At 34.8% G+C, this 19,724-nt stretch overlaps 1 protein-coding gene across 1 annotated transcript; it reads left to right on the plus strand.

Moving 5' to 3' along the window:
* The first annotated feature begins 9,036 nt into the window (after positions 1 to 9,036).
* LOC149419717 (uncharacterized) lies at positions 9,037 to 9,924 on the plus strand. Its single transcript, XM_089637530.1, has one exon. It carries the CDS (start codon positions 9,037 to 9,039, stop codon positions 9,922 to 9,924), a length of 888 nt encoding a protein of 295 aa, XP_089493656.1.
* The last annotated feature ends 9,800 nt before the right edge of the window (positions 9,925 to 19,724 follow it).

Raw genomic sequence — 19,724 nt, forward strand, 5'->3', positions numbered from 1 at the left:
TTATTTTACGCAGTGTAAATCGTATACTTTAAATGATATTGTGTCAAAAAGTGATGTTTTTGTTTTTGTGATTTGAGGTTAGGTATCAATTAGGTACCAAGCAAATAGCTGACGCATCTCTTTATAGACTTTTATTTCTTATTGTAATTCGATATTAATAAGCCATGTAAATTCAATAACCACTCGACCGAAAGAGTGAACGGAACTTAATATGGAGGAATTAATAGAAAACATAAGTAAAATAACAACTGTAAAAGACTCGAAAATAAAACAAAGTTTGGAAAACAATATTAAAAAGGTGGAAGAAGCAATAAAATGTGAACAATTAAAACTACAAAATAAAATAATTCAATTGCAAGACCAAATAATTATTAATAATGAAAACTACAGTCAAAAATTAGAAAAAATAATCACAACAAATCAAAACTTAGAAAAATATCAAAATCTCGAAAATAAAACAACTACGAGAAGTTACGCTAACATCACAATTGGAAAATACACGACACCTAAAATTCCAGTATTCCCCGTTATAATAAAAACTAAAAACGAAAATGAAGACATAAAAGAAACAATCATGAAGAATGTAAAAATATCTAAACTAGGAATCGGAGTAAGTAGCATCAGAAAGACATCAAAAAATGAATTAATAATCAATTTACAAAAAGCAGATGATATGGCCAACATCAAAAATGAAATCACAAAATTAAAACTTGAAGGAATACAAATTGAAAGCATTGATAAAAAAAGACCGTGCATGATCTTTAAAGGAATCGACGAAAAATACACACATGAAGAATTTATATCGGATCTAATTCTGCAAAATGAAGATATAAAAATAATATATGAAAAGGATCCAAATAAAATAAAATATAAAGGAACCATACCAATTAAAAAATTTCTACAAAAAAATATCATCCTCGAAACCAGTGAAGATTTGAGAAATCTGCTAATTACGAAAAAAAAAGTTAACCTTGGTTTTTACCAAATAAAAGTTGAAGATTGCAACCCTCTAATGCAGTGTTACCATTGCCAAAAATATGGGCACACAGCAGTGCGTTGTCTTCAACTTCCCAACAAACCAAAATGCCTTCATTGTGCGGGTGAGCACAACATTAAAGACTGCAACAGTAAAAACGAAACACCAAAATCCATAAATTGCACAGAACTTAATTTAAAATTCAAAACCACAAATACAACAGACCACAAATCAAATAGCAAAAAATGTAAGCACAGGATGAAAATGCTTGCCTTCGCTCAAGAAAAAATTGATTACAATTAAAAATGGCCGATTTTATAATAAAACAAATTGACGAAAAATACAAAATAACCGAAGAAATATGTCAAAATATTACGGAAGTCAATAAATGGTGTATTACAAACAATAACCCATTCTTAATATTACATATGAACATCCGAAGCATAGCAAAAAACCTAGATGAATTCTTGATAAATATTAATGATCTGCATACATCACCCACCTGCATAGTGTTAACGGAAACGCACTGTAATGACAATCAATACATAAATGCGCTACCAAACTACAAAGGCATCGCTACAACAAGACCGATTAACAAAAATAGTGGATTAATTATATTTGTTAATGATGAGTGTGAAATTACTGACATTGAAGAAATTTATATACAATATGTAAACTGTCTAAAAATAGATATAAAATTTAAAAATAAAATATACAGAATTTTAACAGTGTACAGAACGCACAAATCAAACATAATCAACTTTACATACGAAGTATGTGAATATCTTAGCAAATTACCGAGAATACTTACTTTTGTTTATGGTGATTTCAATATAAATATTTCTGCAAACCATCACTCAATTGAAAAAAATAATTTCATAAACATGATGACACACCTCAATTTAAAATCTTTTATTAATAATAACACTAGACAAATTAAAAACCAAACGCCATCATGCATAGATCACATCTGGTGTAATATACATTTGAATGAAATAAAAAATATTAAATCTACTGTGTGAAAAACTAATATAACTGATCACTACGCGTGTCTTATACTACATGATACAAATAGAAAACTAAATACAAAACCCAAATTAATCTTCCATATTCTCAAATAGACTACAAATTATTAGAAAAATCACTAAAAACTGAAAAATGGGAAGAAATTTTAATAAATAAATGCGCCAACCAAAGTGCATTACTGTTTGAAAACACTTTAAATAAACACGTTTTAGAATCAACAAAAAAAAAACAAATCGTCCCCAACTCAAAAACAAGAAAAATTAAACCTTGGATTACTCTAGGATTAATAAAAGCCACTAGGAAAAAAATAAACTTTATAAAATAACACAAAGGCCACTAGTTAACAATAAAATTGTATTATACTATAAAAAGTATAAAAATATACTAACTACACTAATAAGGAAAACGAAAAACGATTACTACTCAAAAATTATAACAGAAGCTAAAGACAATAATAAAAAAATATGGTCAACAATAAATGAAATAATAAATAAAAAGAAAAAATATAAGCACATATCAGAAATCTCAGATGGGGAAATAATATATAACGTACAAAATGACACAAAAAAATGTTGTAATATTTTAAATAACTATTTTAATAACGTGGGAAAAAACCTAGCAAAATCCGAAAATAAGACCAATATATCTAATCCACAACAAATAACACAATGTCAAATTAATAAATTTCACCCAGTCACAGAAATCGACATTGACAGAACTATTTCGAAACTAAAAGGAGATTCTGCCCCCGGCTTTGATAACATAGATACTAAAACAATAAAATCGATGAAAGAATACTTAATTCACCCCATAACACATATAATAAACCTAAGTCTAGCAAATGGCGAATTTCCCAATAACTATAAAAGAGCAATTATAACCCCCATTTATAAAACAGACTGTCGTAAAGATCCACAAAATTATCGCCCGATTTCACTTCTCTCGAATATATCAAAAATATATGAAAAAATTGTAAAAAAACAAATTTGGACATTCTTAGAAGAAAATAAAATAATTAATTATAACCAATTCGGATTCAAAAAAAATACAAGTACTCACGACGCGATAGCAAAAATAACCAACTATTTATATACGGCCCTAGATTCCGATAAAAAATGTCTTGGCATATTTATAGACCTCAAAAAAGCTTTCGACAGCATATCACATAAAAAATTAATAAGTAAATTAAAATCAGTAGGGATTAGTGGAAAAGTCTTAGCATGGATAACTAGTTATTTATATAAAAGACCTCAACAAGTAAAATTACTCAATCAAGTCAGCGATTCAAAATATAGCGACTTTTCAATACCCCAAGGCACGGTTTTGGGACCATTGTTATTTATTATATATGTCAATGATATATTCAATATTTCCAAATATGGAGACATTGTCTCTTACGCTAACGATACAGTCCTACTACTAAAAGCAAACACCTGGTCAGAACTAAATAACATGGCAAATACAGATATCAATGAACTAAAATTATGGTTTGATGAAAACCTGTTGACTTTAAACTCTAAAAAAACTTATTATTTACCATTTTTCATTAAAAAACAAGGAACACCTAAAGAAATAAACATAATTATCCACTCTGTGAAAAATACAGAAAACCACAAATGCAATATGTTATGCACAAACATAGAAATCAAGACCGATATTAAGTACCTAGGCATAACAATAGACCAGCGTTTTAAATGGTCCCCACATATAAATATTCTGAACAACAGAATAAGGAAACTAACATATATATTTAGATGTTTAAGAGATATTTTAAACGAAAAATTACTTAGAACCACATACTTCGCTTTCTGTCAATCAATTATACAATACGGCATTATAGGCTGGGGCGGTACATATAAAAATCAAACTCAAACAATTTACATATCACAAAAACTAATAATAAAAACCATATTAAAAAAACCCTATTCATATTCGTCCGAACTTTTATTCAAACAATTTAAGGTCAGAAAATTAAGTGCATTATACTTCTACCATGCAACATTACAAATTTATAAAAACTATATTCAAAATAAAATTGCACCCTTTAAAAATAACAGAAATCTTAGACAAACGTCAATACTTCCTACTCCTAAATGTAAAAAAACAATAGGACAGTTCAACCATGAATATCTCGGAGTTAAATTTTTTAACTCATTACCAGAAAAAATTAGAAACATGAATGCAAATATAAACGAATTCAAAAGCCACCTTAAAAAGTATTCCGAACAGTTGAACTGAATCGTACCAAATATAAACAAATATAACAACACCCCCATACACACAAGCCCTGCTTATTTATGGGGGTACATCGAATACTTATATTATGTAATTAATAACCTACTATATTGTGTAATTATATTATGTAATTGTTATATTATGTAATTCGTGTATCTTTTTTTTACTAATAAAAAAAACTTAAAAAAAAAAAAAAAAATAGAAAAAAAAAAAAAAAAAAAAAAAAAAAAGGTACAACTGTTGAGTTTTAACTAACCCAACGATTGTGATGGTTAACCACTAGCTTTAATTCTAACTGCGACGTATAGTTTGAAATCGTCCCCATCTCATGATGCACTGCAAGGAGTAGTGTTGATTTAAAGATAACTAAAAAATAATTTATTACATTATTACTATTATTTTTACGAGGCCTATTTGTTTGCCGTTTTACCACCCAGTCATCTGAATTTAGGTCTCTCTACACTCCTTTATTATAGACAGTTATTCTTAAAAATAAAAAGAAAAATATAATAAAAACACATAAATTTGTTTTTGACCACTGGTCAAAAACAAATTTATGTGTTTTTATTATAAATTATGATGAGCCACAAAGTGAATGCTTTTTACAATTATGTAAAAAGAAAAATGTTTGAAAAAGTTTGTGACGATTGTATATGGATTACTACTTTAAATTTAAATACACTAAAAAAACAATTGATATGAAAAAATTTGGAAAGTGTTATACAGTATGAATTGATTACGAATCTCACATAGGAAATGTTGGAAACTGAACGAGGGAAGCGTTGCATGTATTAGGGTGTACGGTGGTTTTTACGGGTGGTTTGACATCACAAAATGTGTTAATTAAAGTTGCGTAATGTCGTAGTGGTTATTAAATCTATACCTAGAACAGAAAAGGTCTACTACGGATGCATGCAAACCGTAGGGAATTTTACTTTTCTGTGCAGGGTCCTCAGTTCTTGTCTATCCGGTACAATTATCGAGTCATCGAGCTTACAGTGAACACAACAACGGAAGAGAAAATGAACAAAAAAAAAGTGGGTGTGTCAAGCCTACGCAAGACAGAAGTGAAACTTCTAGTATTCCTCTCTCTCTATTTTCATTTAATCATCTCTATTTTCTCTCTTAGGTTAGTTTGAAAATTAGAGGTTAAATAATTCAACGACGAAGCATGGATTTGCTTTTATTAACAAACTTTTCATATAGTAGAGTAAAAAATCTGCGATATTTCAAAATGATCAACGACCCCACTGGAATCAAACCAAACATGTCTAAGACGTTTCAAGCGATAAGGAGTGCTATGAAATGTGCCGCAAATGTACGAAGATAGGTACTAAGTACCTAAATTTTACTAAGAACATTACCTTCATGTGAGATGCCACATTAAAAAAATATGTCATCCGAGATGCGTGCACAGATTTCACATTTTCTCAAAAGTTCATGTTGAAAATCAATCTAGATTATTTATTTATTTATTTGTTAAGACATACACAGTACAATAAGATACAGTTAGATATTTTTAGTTATTACATAGTTGTAGTACCTATTACGTATGTCCATAAAATATCATTACGTAATTTCGCCTGAGATTGTTATAAAATGAAGGAAGTGTGTAGATAGATAATAATAAATGAATTGAAAAAAAGAATTATAATAAGCTCACGAATTGTAATTGACTGTTAATACATAGGAGTTTTGAAAAATGATGTGAAAATATTTTTGAATTATGTCATGCTAAGAAATTTAATAAGTTAGTTAGATATTAAGTAGATATACATAAATAACACGGTTTTGCTAGGTTTTCAAGTGCAGTGTTATAATTATGTGCATTCTATGCCATCTGTGCCAGATTCACGATGCATTGCGGAATTCGGCCAGATGCATTCGCTGCACCTTTCGTTTCAAGGTAAAAGATTTCGTAAATGCATAATATGTATTAGGTACAAATGTCTAATGTTTACTTTGCGAAGTTTCACAATATTCCCTGGAATCTAGATACGTAGAAAGTTGCGAAATATTCCACTCGTTAGCAAGCATAATAAACGAATTATTATTATACTTGGGCTGCCAAGTGTCAACAGAAATATTGATGATTTGCAAAGATCACAAGAGTTTTGAAAATTTCTTACAAATGCCCGTGATAAGTATTTTATGTGTGTCAAGAACGGATCTGATTCAGTTGTAGTTAAACAATAAGTTGAATTTGAAGTACACACTCATACATTTTTTATTAATTTTTATTTTGTAACACTGGAAATTAAAATGTTTAGATGTTATACTTATGAATGTAGGTAATTTCTAGGATGATAAAAAACAACAGATTCTGAGGGATTACTGACTGTTAATATAATCTCGCCAATATATTAAACAATCCTATTCCAACAATACTACTATATTGTGAAATATTTATCAACTCTTATAGGTTATATTTACCTTATGTTAATGTCATCACTGTGTGAATCAGACTCTCCTCTTCTTTGGTGATTCTCAGGGGATATTTCCTCTTGTGCCACTGATGTGTTCATCACCTCTATCTCGTCACTACTCATTTTTAACACTGAAATTCTGTACCAAACCGTATGAACCACAATCAATTACGTATTTCACTCGTATTACACTCACGACGCAGTATACTAACCAAGCAGCTGATGCTTGGCGTGGCGCAGTTCGCTGGTGTCTGAGAGAGAGGAAAGAAGAGAAGAGAGAGAACGTTCGTGAGCGGCTCCCCCACCTCAACAAGCGCATATGGTGAGAGAGGGACAGTGAACGGTGAGCGGTGGTGGGGGTACCCGCATTTTCGTGTCGATCCTGACTCGGTTTTACTCCGTCTCCGAAAATACATTACGCGCCTAAAGAAGTTTCACTTCAAAAATATTCACAATAAAAATAAGCAGTTGAGTTAACGAAAGATTGAAAGGTTGATATTGTTATAGAAAGAATGGTAACTAAAGAAAATTTCGTTAATGGAAGAATGAATAATAACTTTCAGAGGAAGGATGAATGTAGACTGTAGAAATGAGATCCCCGAGGTTGTGTGTGGTAAAACCATATACAAGAGTGCTACAAATTTGGAGATTCAGAAAGTATGCAAGACTGATGTAAGCGCAATAGGTAAAATTAAGAGAGGAATGCTTAGATGGTTTGGCCATGAAAAGAGAACGGTCAAAGAAGGGAGTGTAAGGAGAATATATTGCGTGAATGTGAATGGTAGATGAAGTCTAAAACCTTGGCATCAAATGAACCAAATACTTGAGTCTGGCCAGGCATTAATGTGAATGAATCGTGAAGTATGTGCCAAGACCGAGTTGTTTGGCAGTCCTATCTGTGGTAAAACGGCGCAATGTTTGGTAAGTTTAAAAAAATACGTAAACGTACAATTTCAACACTTTTTCGATCTAAGCTCCACACAGGAAGTCTTGAAGAAAATAATTTCCCTTAGGGCCTATTATTTCATCTGTGATGCTGCATGAAGGGTTTTTGAGAAAAGGAAGGATAGGGAAGAAAGAAAGGCAAATTCAAGGATGGAAAATGTGTTAAGAGTGGGCTGGAATCTGAGGGGTTAGTGGGTCTTAGAGTAATGAATTGAAGAGGACGATTGAATCCTCCCATCCCGCCGTGGTTCAAGGTGATGAGTCAAAAGAATCCTGCTGAAAAGGTCAAATGGCCTCCCGAAACTAGTATCTCCCGGTCCGGACTGCCACGCAGTAAGTGGGCAGACGTATCTGCCGCCAAGATCTACACAAACCTTACCCCATGAACCTGGGCAACCGTGATAAGTTACCAAACGTAGTGACCTACTTTAGAGTGACCTATGGCAGAGGTGTCGATTATCCAATAAATGGTTCCCGGACCGGAAAACTTGTCGCCCTCTCGGAACAGAACCTGCTGGATTTTTCCAGTAAACAATGGCTGCACGAATGGAAAAGAGGTCCAATCATTCCAGTACATCAAGGAAAACGGAGGCATTGCTACTGGGGCTCAAAGTTTGGTAGGGTCACCGAGACGCATTTTTTGCTGGGAAAAATGTGTCACTCATCAAATACCGTGTAACGCCACTGTTGCATTCCATCAGCAACACTACCAATAGTCCTACTCCTAGCGTCCACGAGTGGTCTCTTAAGCCCCGCGAGCCCTGGGCAATGTGGCCAGTGGCAATACCATCAGCCATAGCAGATAGGAGAGGATGAATGGCGAATCTCCGGCGCCATAAAACCGGAACCCCCCCAGCTAAGGGATGGAAACCCCTACAGAAAAACCCTGGCCCTCCTGGTAGGGGGTTGGGCGAGAGGCTAATAACCTCTCCCTGTAAAAGCAACGCTATTACGAATCCTAACACAGAGCCTCGGACAACAACTGAACTTAGGAAAAGATCCGGCAAACGAAATAAGGACTTGAAAATAGCTACCTGGAACGCAAGGACGCTGTATAGAAGTGGAGCCCTAGGAGAGATCACTAGGGAGATGACGAAATATAAAATTGACATAATGGCGGTGCAAGAAACCAGATGGATAGGATCTGAGCCATTTGACACAAGAACGCATACGATACTGCATAGTGGAAATGAAAGACATCATAAATTCGGAGTGGCCTTCATTGTGGACCGGAAAATGGGAAAATACATATTAGACTTTAAACCCATTAATGAAAAAATGTGCAGTTTACGCATAAAAACGAAATTTTTCAATGTAACATTGACCAACGTACATGCTGAAACGGAAGATAAAGAGGACATAATGAAAGATACATACTATCAGAAACTCGAACAGGTCTACGACACATTACCATCGAACGACATTAAGATGGTAATTGGGGACTTCAACGCCAAGATAGGACAGGATCCTCTGCTCCAACACATTACAGGAATGAACAGTCTACACAAGCACGCTAATAATAACGGAACCCGAGTGATCGATTTCACAGAATCAAGAAACCTAATAGTGGCCTCGACTCAATTCCCAAGAAAAGACATACACAAACGGACCTGGACGTCGCCAGATGGTAGACACCATAACCAAATTGATCATGTCCTGATAGAAATAAGGGGGGCAACGAGCATCACAAACGTAAGGACGTATAGGGGTGCCAACTGTGATTCAGACCACTACATGGTGGTGGCCACCTATAGGAGCCGAATTGCAAACAACAGGACACGAAAATCACCAACTATTCCAAAAATCAATACGGAAGCTCTAAAAACACCAGAAGGCAAAGAGAAGTATCACAACGCCCTTTTAAATAGCCTACCAGATCAGATCACTGAGCAGAACTCCCAAGAATCACTCGAAAAAGATTGGAATGATATAAAAGAAGCAATTGTAAAAGCAGTGGAATCAAGTGTCGGAAACATGCCCAGACAGCCCAGGAACCCGTGGTTTGATGAAGAGTGTGAAAGAAAGATAGCTGAAAAGAATATACTCAGAAAGAAGTACTTGGAAACGTCAACAAGAAACAAAAGACAGGCGTACGAACAAGCGAGAAAAGAAACGAGTAAGCTGATACGGGGAAAGAAAAGAAAATTCTTGAATGATATACTGCTAAAAATGGAACAGGACTTTGTCAATAATAATCCTAGAGAAGCATTTAGGGGAGTAAACTTCTTCAAGAAGGGTTTCAAACCAAATACAACACTATGCAAAGACGCTGATGGATCAATTATATCAGATAAGGAACGAATAAAAACAGTGTAGAAAAACTACTTCTATAAACTTCTCAACCCTAATAGCGACCTGAGAAGTCACCCTACCAACATCCCCACTGAATCATGTAATGAAGAATCAGCGAATCCACCAACAATGCAAGAAATAAATGCTGCACTAAAGAAACTTAAAAACAACAAATCACCTGGGAAAGACAACCTCCCGGCAGAGTTGTTCAAATATGGAAATGAGCATCTGAGAAATCTGCTACTCAATTTAATAACTAAAATATGGACACTGGAAAAAATCCCAGAGGAATGGCAAATAAGCATAATATGCCCAATTCAAAAGAAAGGTGACAAATTAAAATGCGAAAATCATAGAGGAATATCACTTCTATGCACAGCATATAAAATCTACACCATGATACTGAAACAAAGAATTGATAAATATGCAGAAAACCTACTGGGAGAGTATCAGGCAGGCTTCCGCACCGGTAGATCCACAACAGACCAACTGTTCACCGTCAGACAGATCTTGGCAAAGTGCTGGGAATTTGACATAGACATACACCAACTATTCATTGATTTCAAGCAAGCATATGATAGCATAGATCGGGAGTGTCTATATGACATACTACTACAATTCCAGATTCCACCTAAATTGGTTAGGCTCATAAAAGCCACAATGTCAGACTCAAGACGTCAGGTCAAAATAGACGGAGAATTGTCGGAAGAATTTACAGTATCACAGGGACTTAAACAGGGGGACAGTCTGGCTCCCACTCTCTTCAACATTGTGCTCGAACATGTAATACGAAAAACACTAATAGACACTGGCTCCAATATTTGTTTCAAGAGCAGTCAAGTTGTCGGATATGCGGATGACATCAACATTGTTGGAAGATCAATTTCAGCCATTAAGGAGGTCTTCGACCCTTTAGAAACAGGGGCGCGGGAAGTAGGACTGCGAGTTAATGTTGACAAAACAAAAATGATGGTACAGAGCAGGAACCCCTCACACAGAAGAAGAAGTAGTGCACTATTTAAAGACAACTACTCATACGAAGTGGTCGATCAATTCACCTACCTGGGCTCCAGCCTGACAGAGAACAATGAGGATCCAGCAGAAATCAGAAGGAGAATCACAGCAGCCAACAAAACATACTTCTCTTTGCTGCCAGTGTTTAAGTCACGTAGTGTCCACAGAAAAACCAAAATAACCATATATAAGACCATTGTAAGAACTGTATTGGCATATGGATGTGAGGCGCTGACACTGACGGTAAAGATGGCTGAAATGCTGGATACTTTTGAAAGAAAGGTGCTGAGAAGAATATGTGGACCCGTGAAAGAGGGCGAACAGTGGCGTATCCGGCACAATATAGAATTGTACGATATATATAAGGCCCCTAGCATCTCTGCACACATGAGACTCCTCAGACTGAGATGGGCTGGGCATGTACAGAGAATGCCGGATACACGCGTCCCAAAAAGAATTCTGACTGGTCACCCAGGTGGAAAGAGAAAAGTGGGAAGACCCAGATTGAGGTGGGAAGATGAGGTAAGAGGGGATGCAGCACAGCTTCTCCAGGTGACAAACTGGAAGTCAGCCGCTGAGGACAGGAGGAGTTGGAGGCGACTGTTGCAGGAGGCCAAAGCTCGATATGGGCTGTAGCGCCATCGAAGAAGAAGAAGAAGCTACTGAGGAGTTCTGCCCCTATGAGGCTAAAGTCGATAAGTTCAGATAATTACATCAATATCGTTTAGACCAATGTTTCCCACACTATTGGCAAAGTTTATTTTTCTTCAACGCTTCGTGCCGTTAATAGCCACATTTTCTTAAAAATCTCCGATATTTGTTTGTATATTTTTTTTTATATATACTTATAGTGCATTTGTTAAGTTGAAATGAGTTACTCGCAGCAAATTAAATATGAAGCGATTTCGTCGCAACCATTCAACTAGCATTGAGGTTTCATTCAATACGTTCCGTGCGACGGCTGCGGCCTTTTTCATACAAAACTTAAATTTGGATTTGAGGCCGAAATTCCCAAGCAGACTGAATGATTTAAAGAAAAAAACAGCCAAAGATTGCAGAAAATAAAATACATGCATGTCGTACATTTTATCCACTGATATTTTTTTCAAACATAATATTATACCACACCACCAAATTAGTTCGGGCTAGAATGCATTTTATTTTTATAAAAAAAAAATCAGCGTATATTTCTTCAGGGCGTTTTTTTTTACATTTAATGGCTGAGCATGGGTAATTGCTGTCTTAGACTTATTTATGAAGAAAAAAATGTTAAGTTCTCGTCAATTTAACTAGCTCAACTAATTGTGTTTTTCAACATAATTTTGTCCAAAATTCCATCCACGCAAAGCATGCTTGTCATTTTTAAGCATTTTTATTACCTGACCATTGCCTTTGCATGAAGAAAAACATTCTATTTTGAGGGTGACACATCTTTAGTTGCGAGAGGAGAGTCGCAATGATCAAAATTAATGCTTGTATTGCATAAATTTTATCTGATACTTACTCGGGAGTCTATTTATTATTGTTTTTTTTTGTAGAGATCAAAAATGGCACATTCAAAGATTAAATCGTTTTCAGTATCCTTAGTATCTCTTGAGGAGTGTAGATTGAAGTCTTCGAATACAATTACATTCTTTTCACCAATAACATCCACTTTTATAAGAAATTTGTCAAAAAAACTAATTTTTCAACAAATTTTGACGCAATTGGAAAGCAAACAGTACCTACATATAAAAAGCAAAACACAAATAGTTATTACGTAGGTAGAAAGCGAAAGAAATTCACAAAAAAATGAAAAACACTCTTTACGTGGATGGAATTTTGGGCAGAGTGACATTGAAAACTACACAAAATAATGAGTAACGTCACTGGATGAAAACATTATTTTTGCAACAACTTTAAAATTTTAGCTCTATAAATGAGTCGGTACGACGTTTTTATGTATGAATGGATATGCTTCGCTGTGGATTCTGCTGGAGCGAAGGTGGTAGAGAGATAAACGTTGTACAAGTTACACAAATTACTTTAGGTACACAAATAGCAGATCTTGGTAATCACTGAATTCGTACTCGAATTGTTTCTGTACTGTCTACGATCTGTCTTGCAGATTGCAGACACGATTGATTGTATTCTCTAGTCGGCATATCTCCTCGACGGTAGTCGGCCGATGATTCACCCGCAGTTGCCGGGTTGCTGCAAAGATACGAAACTGCATCAGGGCTGCCGTATAATGTATTTATTGACTGTGCTGAGCGAAGTCTTGTTTTAACTCAAACCGTTTCCGATTCACGATGGTGACCGTATTGGATACTACATTTTTATGTCGCCGCGATTACTCTAGTACCTTTGTGAGGAAAGTTTGGAAAAAGAATTGTAATTGATATCATTATGCAGAAGTTTCCTTGGACAATTTGTATAATTCCTTATTTGAAATAAAAATATGTTATAAAATATTTATGATTTATATTTTGATTTATTCACCCCTCAGATAGCATAAGCAATAGATTCAAAACAAATGGCTTAATAGCTATTCCTATGCTTAGAACGACCACGGCTCAGCACCACTATTCGTATTTAGGTGTGAGATGGTACAATATATTATTGTCCAAAAATAAAATTAGTGTAACCGAAACTGTGAATTATGAACAATTCAAAAAGTTAATTAAGTCCCTAAAATTGGATAATGATATATTGTACCCCTAATTTTCTTACACTTACTCAATCTGTAAAAAATATATATTAATTTGATTGTCTTTAAAAAAAACTACTTTTCTAAATTTTTCTTGATATATTGTACCCTTAATTTCCTCACGCTTACTTAATCTGTAAAAAGATGAATTATTTTAATTATCTTTAAAAGAACAATTTTCTAATTTGTGTACCTATGTTAATATTATGTTTGTATTTATTTCAAAAGTTTTTGATTATTGTTTAAAAAATCATTAGAACTAAATGTAAAGACTCCTCCCATAAACACGAGCTCCTGGAGCTCAACTTATGGAGAAATAGAATAATAATGAACAAATTATTTATAAGTCTGCATATTGTTATCATTTATAATGTTAAATAATAAATAAATAAAAAAAAATAAAAAAAAAAAAAATTAAGTACGTGGGTATTAAGTAATCGAATCTTATGATTTCATAAGAAATTTTACTTTGACTTAAAAAATTAAGGTCTACTGTTCACAGAACTACTAGTAATGTTTTTGATGCCGGTTTTCTTAGAAAACCTCCTAGTAGAACTGGTCGTCAGTATCTCGATCGGTCGGTAAATGGTTCTGTAGTTATATTCGGTATTCTTTTTATTAATAAATAACTACGAAATTTGGCTGAAGAGGTTTTTAATAATATATCCGAAAACAATAAATAAACGTCGAAAATATAACAAAATGATTTACGAAAGGAAGGTTCGAGAATGTTCCGAAGCGCGTCACGTATGCCAAATAATTCGATGTCGCGGTTGCTGGTACTGTACTGACCATTTCGTTCACGTTTTCGCTTATCTAGGTGGAAAATAAAACATTCTCGAACATTTCAGTTGCTACAGAAACAAATATAAAAAATAAAAGAAAATCCAAGAAGCTTGTTTGGAAACTTCTAGAATAACGTTTGAGTCAAGTAGTGGCGTACCACTACAGTTCTCTGGAGATACCATGGTGAGCATTAGGGTGAATAAAAAAAAGAAGGCTACTGGCTGTTGATGTGAATTGATTTATTCAGTGTTAAAAGAGCCGTGGTTAGGCGCAATATTCGCATTGCTTTTCAATTACGCGTTAATTCCATTGAACAAGATATCAAACATAATCCAAAGATGTTTTGGGACTACATAAAATTGCTACATAAAGATTAAGTAATTCCAGACATTATGAAGCATAGTGGTCGGGAAGTTCAAGGAGTGGATTTAGCTAACGTTTTTGCAACACACTTTTGATCCGGGTATAGTAATGAGCCTCCATTACTAAATATTAATATTTTTTCCTCGTTGAATATTGAGAAAGTCCAGAGTAACGATATTTAATGAAATTATTGAATCAGATATAGAATCTTCTAATAGAAAAAACTTTTCATACGCATTCATTTGATCCAGACTTTCTTCCAGTATTCTTTTGGATGTGGGTTTTTAAAACTGCCACGAATTTTCTTATTTAATCTTTCCTTACATTGTGGTGTATTTCCTAATTCCTGGAAAATATCAAAATTATCTGATTAACTAATGAGGTAAATAGGCATCTGGAAAATTCCAAAATACTATCCGCACGGGTTAAATTGTTCAAATCGATTCTTCATCAATACACACCACAAGTGGAATCGTTCTTAATTTCGGAACAGTACTGGTTTAGAAAAGATCCTTCAAAATCTTTGGATAAAATCCACCAAGAAGAAATTTGATGACTTCTTAAAGGCCTTTTAAACTGTTTGTCATTGATGTATTTATCAACAATGAAGCTGATTAAACGGTTAGGTTTGTTGCTGATAGTATGGTTGATACCTACTCAATATGCCATTTTATGATGTTATGCTTCTGCCAAATATAATTATAGATATTCATGTAATTCTTATATGTAAAGTCAATTGAAATCGCTTCAACATGTTCAATTATTGCAAGATTTATTAGTTTCATTAGGCTTAATAATACAAGTGACAGATATTTATCAAAAATTTAAAAGGAATGGAATACCGGAGAGGACGCAATGTGTAAAGAAAATTTTATACTTTGAGAAAAATGCTGTCGTGGTTGGGTATATATACAGTGCAAAAAAAAATACTATCAATAAAAACGAAAATAACAGTGAAATTTAAAAATATTATCAATAGAAAAGAAAATAACAATGAAATTTAAAAATATTATCAATAGAAACGAAAATAACGGTGAAATTAAAAAAAAAAACATGTAATAAATGGACAATAAAACAAAACATAATTTTTCGATAATGATTATTGTAAACATAGACGTACCCTAAGTCAAACATTATGTTATTCTTCATTTCTACATTTGGACATTTCGCAAACAATTTTACGGCATTAATGTATTATACAGGGTGTCCGGAGGTGAGGTGCACAAACTTCGGGAGGAGATTATACAGGGTGTAGAAGTAGAAAAGATAAATAAAGTTTTTAAAAATACCATTGTTTTTTTCCCATCCATTTTTTTTTATATGGAAGAATATTATTTTTTCCATGCAAACAATTCAACTTCTTTAAAAGAAAACTACCTTAAAACGTTGGATTCCGAAAAAAGCTGCGCATTCTTTTAACTTGTACTATCATGCAGAATCACCTCCTTTTTGTGCGCTTTGAACTCAGACATCTTGTATTTAAAATAGACAAAGTGAAAAATGGGTTTCTTTTTTGTCCATCCAATTGGTCTGTTTAGCCTCAAACGTTCCCAACGCTCTAACGCAGACTGTCCGCAAACTACAAAATCCGTTCAATATGCAGTACGGACCGATATTGCTAGTGGAACACGTTTCGACAAGATATTAGCATAGCTCTCTATTCTACGGTATGAATATGAATAATAATGTGTTACTGTGGGATAAGTGGCAACAAATAAAAGTAAGGATGGGTTTATTTTCTAGAAATAAAAAAAAATTTAAGAATACTAAAAATGTATTACCACAAAAAAACATAGTAAAAAATATATTAATTAGCATCCTACTTTACAATCTGTCTAGCAGGGCTACAAAGGGCTTGCATAGATAAAATTAAGGTGTGATACCAGGTCGTTCTTGATGTGAAGTAGTAGATTCCGGTTCTTCACAGCAACTCCCAGTTTATAAAACAGGCTTGTAGTCCAATGCAAAACAGCCTCACGCTGCTGGTGTCCAGAAATGTCCCTCTTAACCAAGGAGGATCGGCAGATGCCATCCGATTCCATCAATCCAATGGTCAATGCTGCATATGCAAAAAGCTGATGATCACAAAAATTGGCGAATGTGTTCGTCGAACCTCAGCGAAGAGGAAATGCCCGCTGCTCTGGGCTGGTGATCAAAGAATGGCGACTGCTTCCAATGCAAAACACAGATCCTTGCTCCCTCAGGTTTGGCAGCTCTCCAAGTCAAAATTCCAGGGCTGTCAATTTAACCAATAGCAAAATGACATTGTGTAGGTACTTAAAGGTCCCACACACCAAGACCATAGATGTGATGTAAGTAAAGTGTTGCACACACACCTTGCTACAAATCTTATATGTAACAAATGGTCACTTTTATTGTGTGATATAAAATATAAATTGTTAACATCCACAGTGAATTTATTGAGAACAGTGTTTTTTTCTTACTTATTCATCAAAATTAATTCTAGTTTGAGCATCGGGTGAACCGCCGTTTTAGTAATATTTAAAAAGAAAAATTTCTTGTGTATTGACAAAGGATAAAATAAGTTTCAATTTCTCCAAAATAGATCAATGAGAATAAAACTTAGGCGAAATAGATTTTCCAAATTGGGAGCTAAATTGGCTTGCAGTGAAACAGATGCTGACTATGAACGCAATGTTATTTATGCATAAAATAATAAGAAACCTGCATGCATTTTGTTTAATTCTGAAAAGGATCATCATATTCCCTAGAATAAAAGAAGCAGTGCCCTAACCCAGATGATGAGAGTCGCAACTCTTCACTAAACGCCCTTATCAAATTGGTACCTGCATACTAGCAGCTAGCAGTAAAATAAGCGCTGGTCAAAATTACAGGATTCATCTAAACGACAGAAATACAAGATCTAGACGCACTAATTTTACTTTGAAAATAAGTTTAACTTCTTTTTAGCGTAAGTAAACGAATGATAACGTGTGAATTTTAATGAATAATTCCCCACGAGGGTCCCTAGTCCCTACTCCAAGATAAAAATGCCTCAAAATGTAATTTGGACAGGACCCTGCATCAATTAACCCCTGTAGGTACATAAAAAAATATTTTTAATTTGTTCGGTTAAACGCGATACGTTATCCATAATTCCGGATGAAGTGTTATTGTGGTTGGGAATTTAAAATCAACCGAACTGACAAAACATCAAAAATATTTTGTAGGCACGTTTTAAACCTTTATCATACTCACAACAATATTGCGAATGATTTCGTTCATGGTTTATTTATTTTATTCATGTTTATAACATGACTAACTGAATTGAATCAACCGTTGCTCGTGTTTATGAATGGTTTGAAGTGAAGTTCTGACGTTGTGAAGTAAACTGGGTCTAGTTTATAGGAGAATAAATTGTCAATAATTTTTTTTTTTTAATATTTGATTCACTTCATTGCGCCTGTCTCGTGTCTTCCTCGGGCGTCCCCGACATTCTTTAACACTTCTTTATTCGTTCATCCGATCTTCATGACCAAATAATCTAAGCATCCATTTCGCTTACGTCGGCCTTATACATTGTTGTGAATCGTGCCCTGCGTCGGGCGTCAGTGTTGTGAATCGAGGGACTACATGGGTTTCGGCGATCAGCTCAGGGTAGAGATTAGAGAACCCAAATCTTTCAGGAAGGGTCAGCCAACAGGCTTTTATGCGGAGAACGATGCCAATTCAGACAACTCCTCATTCGTCAAATGAAACTCAATTGGGATTATAGATGAATGTATTCACATGCACAGATACATTGTAGTACACAAATGGAAGACACAATTAACATCCTAAATAAATTCCTGGCTGTTAGTTTTAGAACAATCTCTCTCGTAAATTATTCTGGCTGGCAAGCTTGTGTATCAAGACATTGCAAGAAATAGGGCACATGATGAGGGAATGATTATATAACGGCTTACATGGTTGTCCGGATGATGCAACAGGTGTGAGCGGCGAAACTCAGTTATGACGGAGTATCTACCGTGATATACGCGCCACTGCGCGTATGGATCTCAAATGTAAACGGCACTTTACTCAAGTCCGGTTTTAAAAGTAATACACATAACAATGTCGTTTAAAACGACTACGCTCTGAGATCCTCTTTGTAGTTTAACACACACACATGGTGTCAAGGCCGAGGTCAGATCTGGAGTGGGAATGGCCGCCGATGATTTACGAGCGTCTGCCCAAGCGTGGGTTGAGCAGTGCTGCCAATTGTCTACCGTGCGAAATTTTTTATTTTTTTTTATTTTACAGTGAATACCTCACAAGAGTCCCAACTGCTCCCGTCTGGAGCCAGTGAGACTATGGCATCCCCAATTGGGGGATGTTGTGAGGCTGAAGGTAAGTGGGGAAGGGAACGAGGAAGGTGGGGAAGTACCTGGCTATTCAATTAATTTCTGAGATTCCTCTACCTGAGGGAGTATGGCTACTACCCGTGGCTCTATCCTACTGACTTTCTCTTGGGCATGCTCGGTATGAACCATCTACGGGTCAGAAGAGATGTGCATATTGTATCACACTTCTTCAAACTGATTCGTGGATGGTTTGAAAATCCGACTATCATGGAGAGTATTAGTCTCTATGTTCCTGATGGTTATCTCCGTCACCGACAGCATAGACTGTGCCATCTCCCGGCCTGCAGGACCAACTTGCCAATGGTCATGCCGGTGGGGAGAGCAGTCTTGCTGTTGAACAGAATTAATTCGGATATCGACATATTTAGCATCGGTGAAGCTGCCTTTAAAAGGCAAGCTCTATTGATGCTGGTATAGTTTATACACCGCTAACTATTATGTAATACCATTTTACAAATATACTTAAAAACGAAATAAAATGTAATTTTGTAATGTTTTTAAAGGAATAAACAAATTGAATTGAATTGAATTGAATTCAGATCTAGTCACTAAACACGGCTAAAGCCATTTGGAGCAACGTTTCAATTCTGAATGGTGGTCTTACACCA

The sequence above is a fragment of the Hesperophylax consimilis genome, chromosome 11, assembly GCF_061612785.1.
Source record: "Hesperophylax consimilis isolate HC1 chromosome 11, BYU_Hcon_1.0, whole genome shotgun sequence".
Lineage (NCBI taxonomy): Eukaryota > Metazoa > Arthropoda > Insecta > Trichoptera > Limnephilidae > Hesperophylax > Hesperophylax consimilis.

Bases quoted from the DNA above. Each gene is read 5' to 3' on its own strand.
- LOC149419717 (XM_089637530.1), top strand. From the start codon at position 9,037: ATGGTAATTGGGGACTTCAACGCCAAGATAGGACAGGATCCTCTGCTC.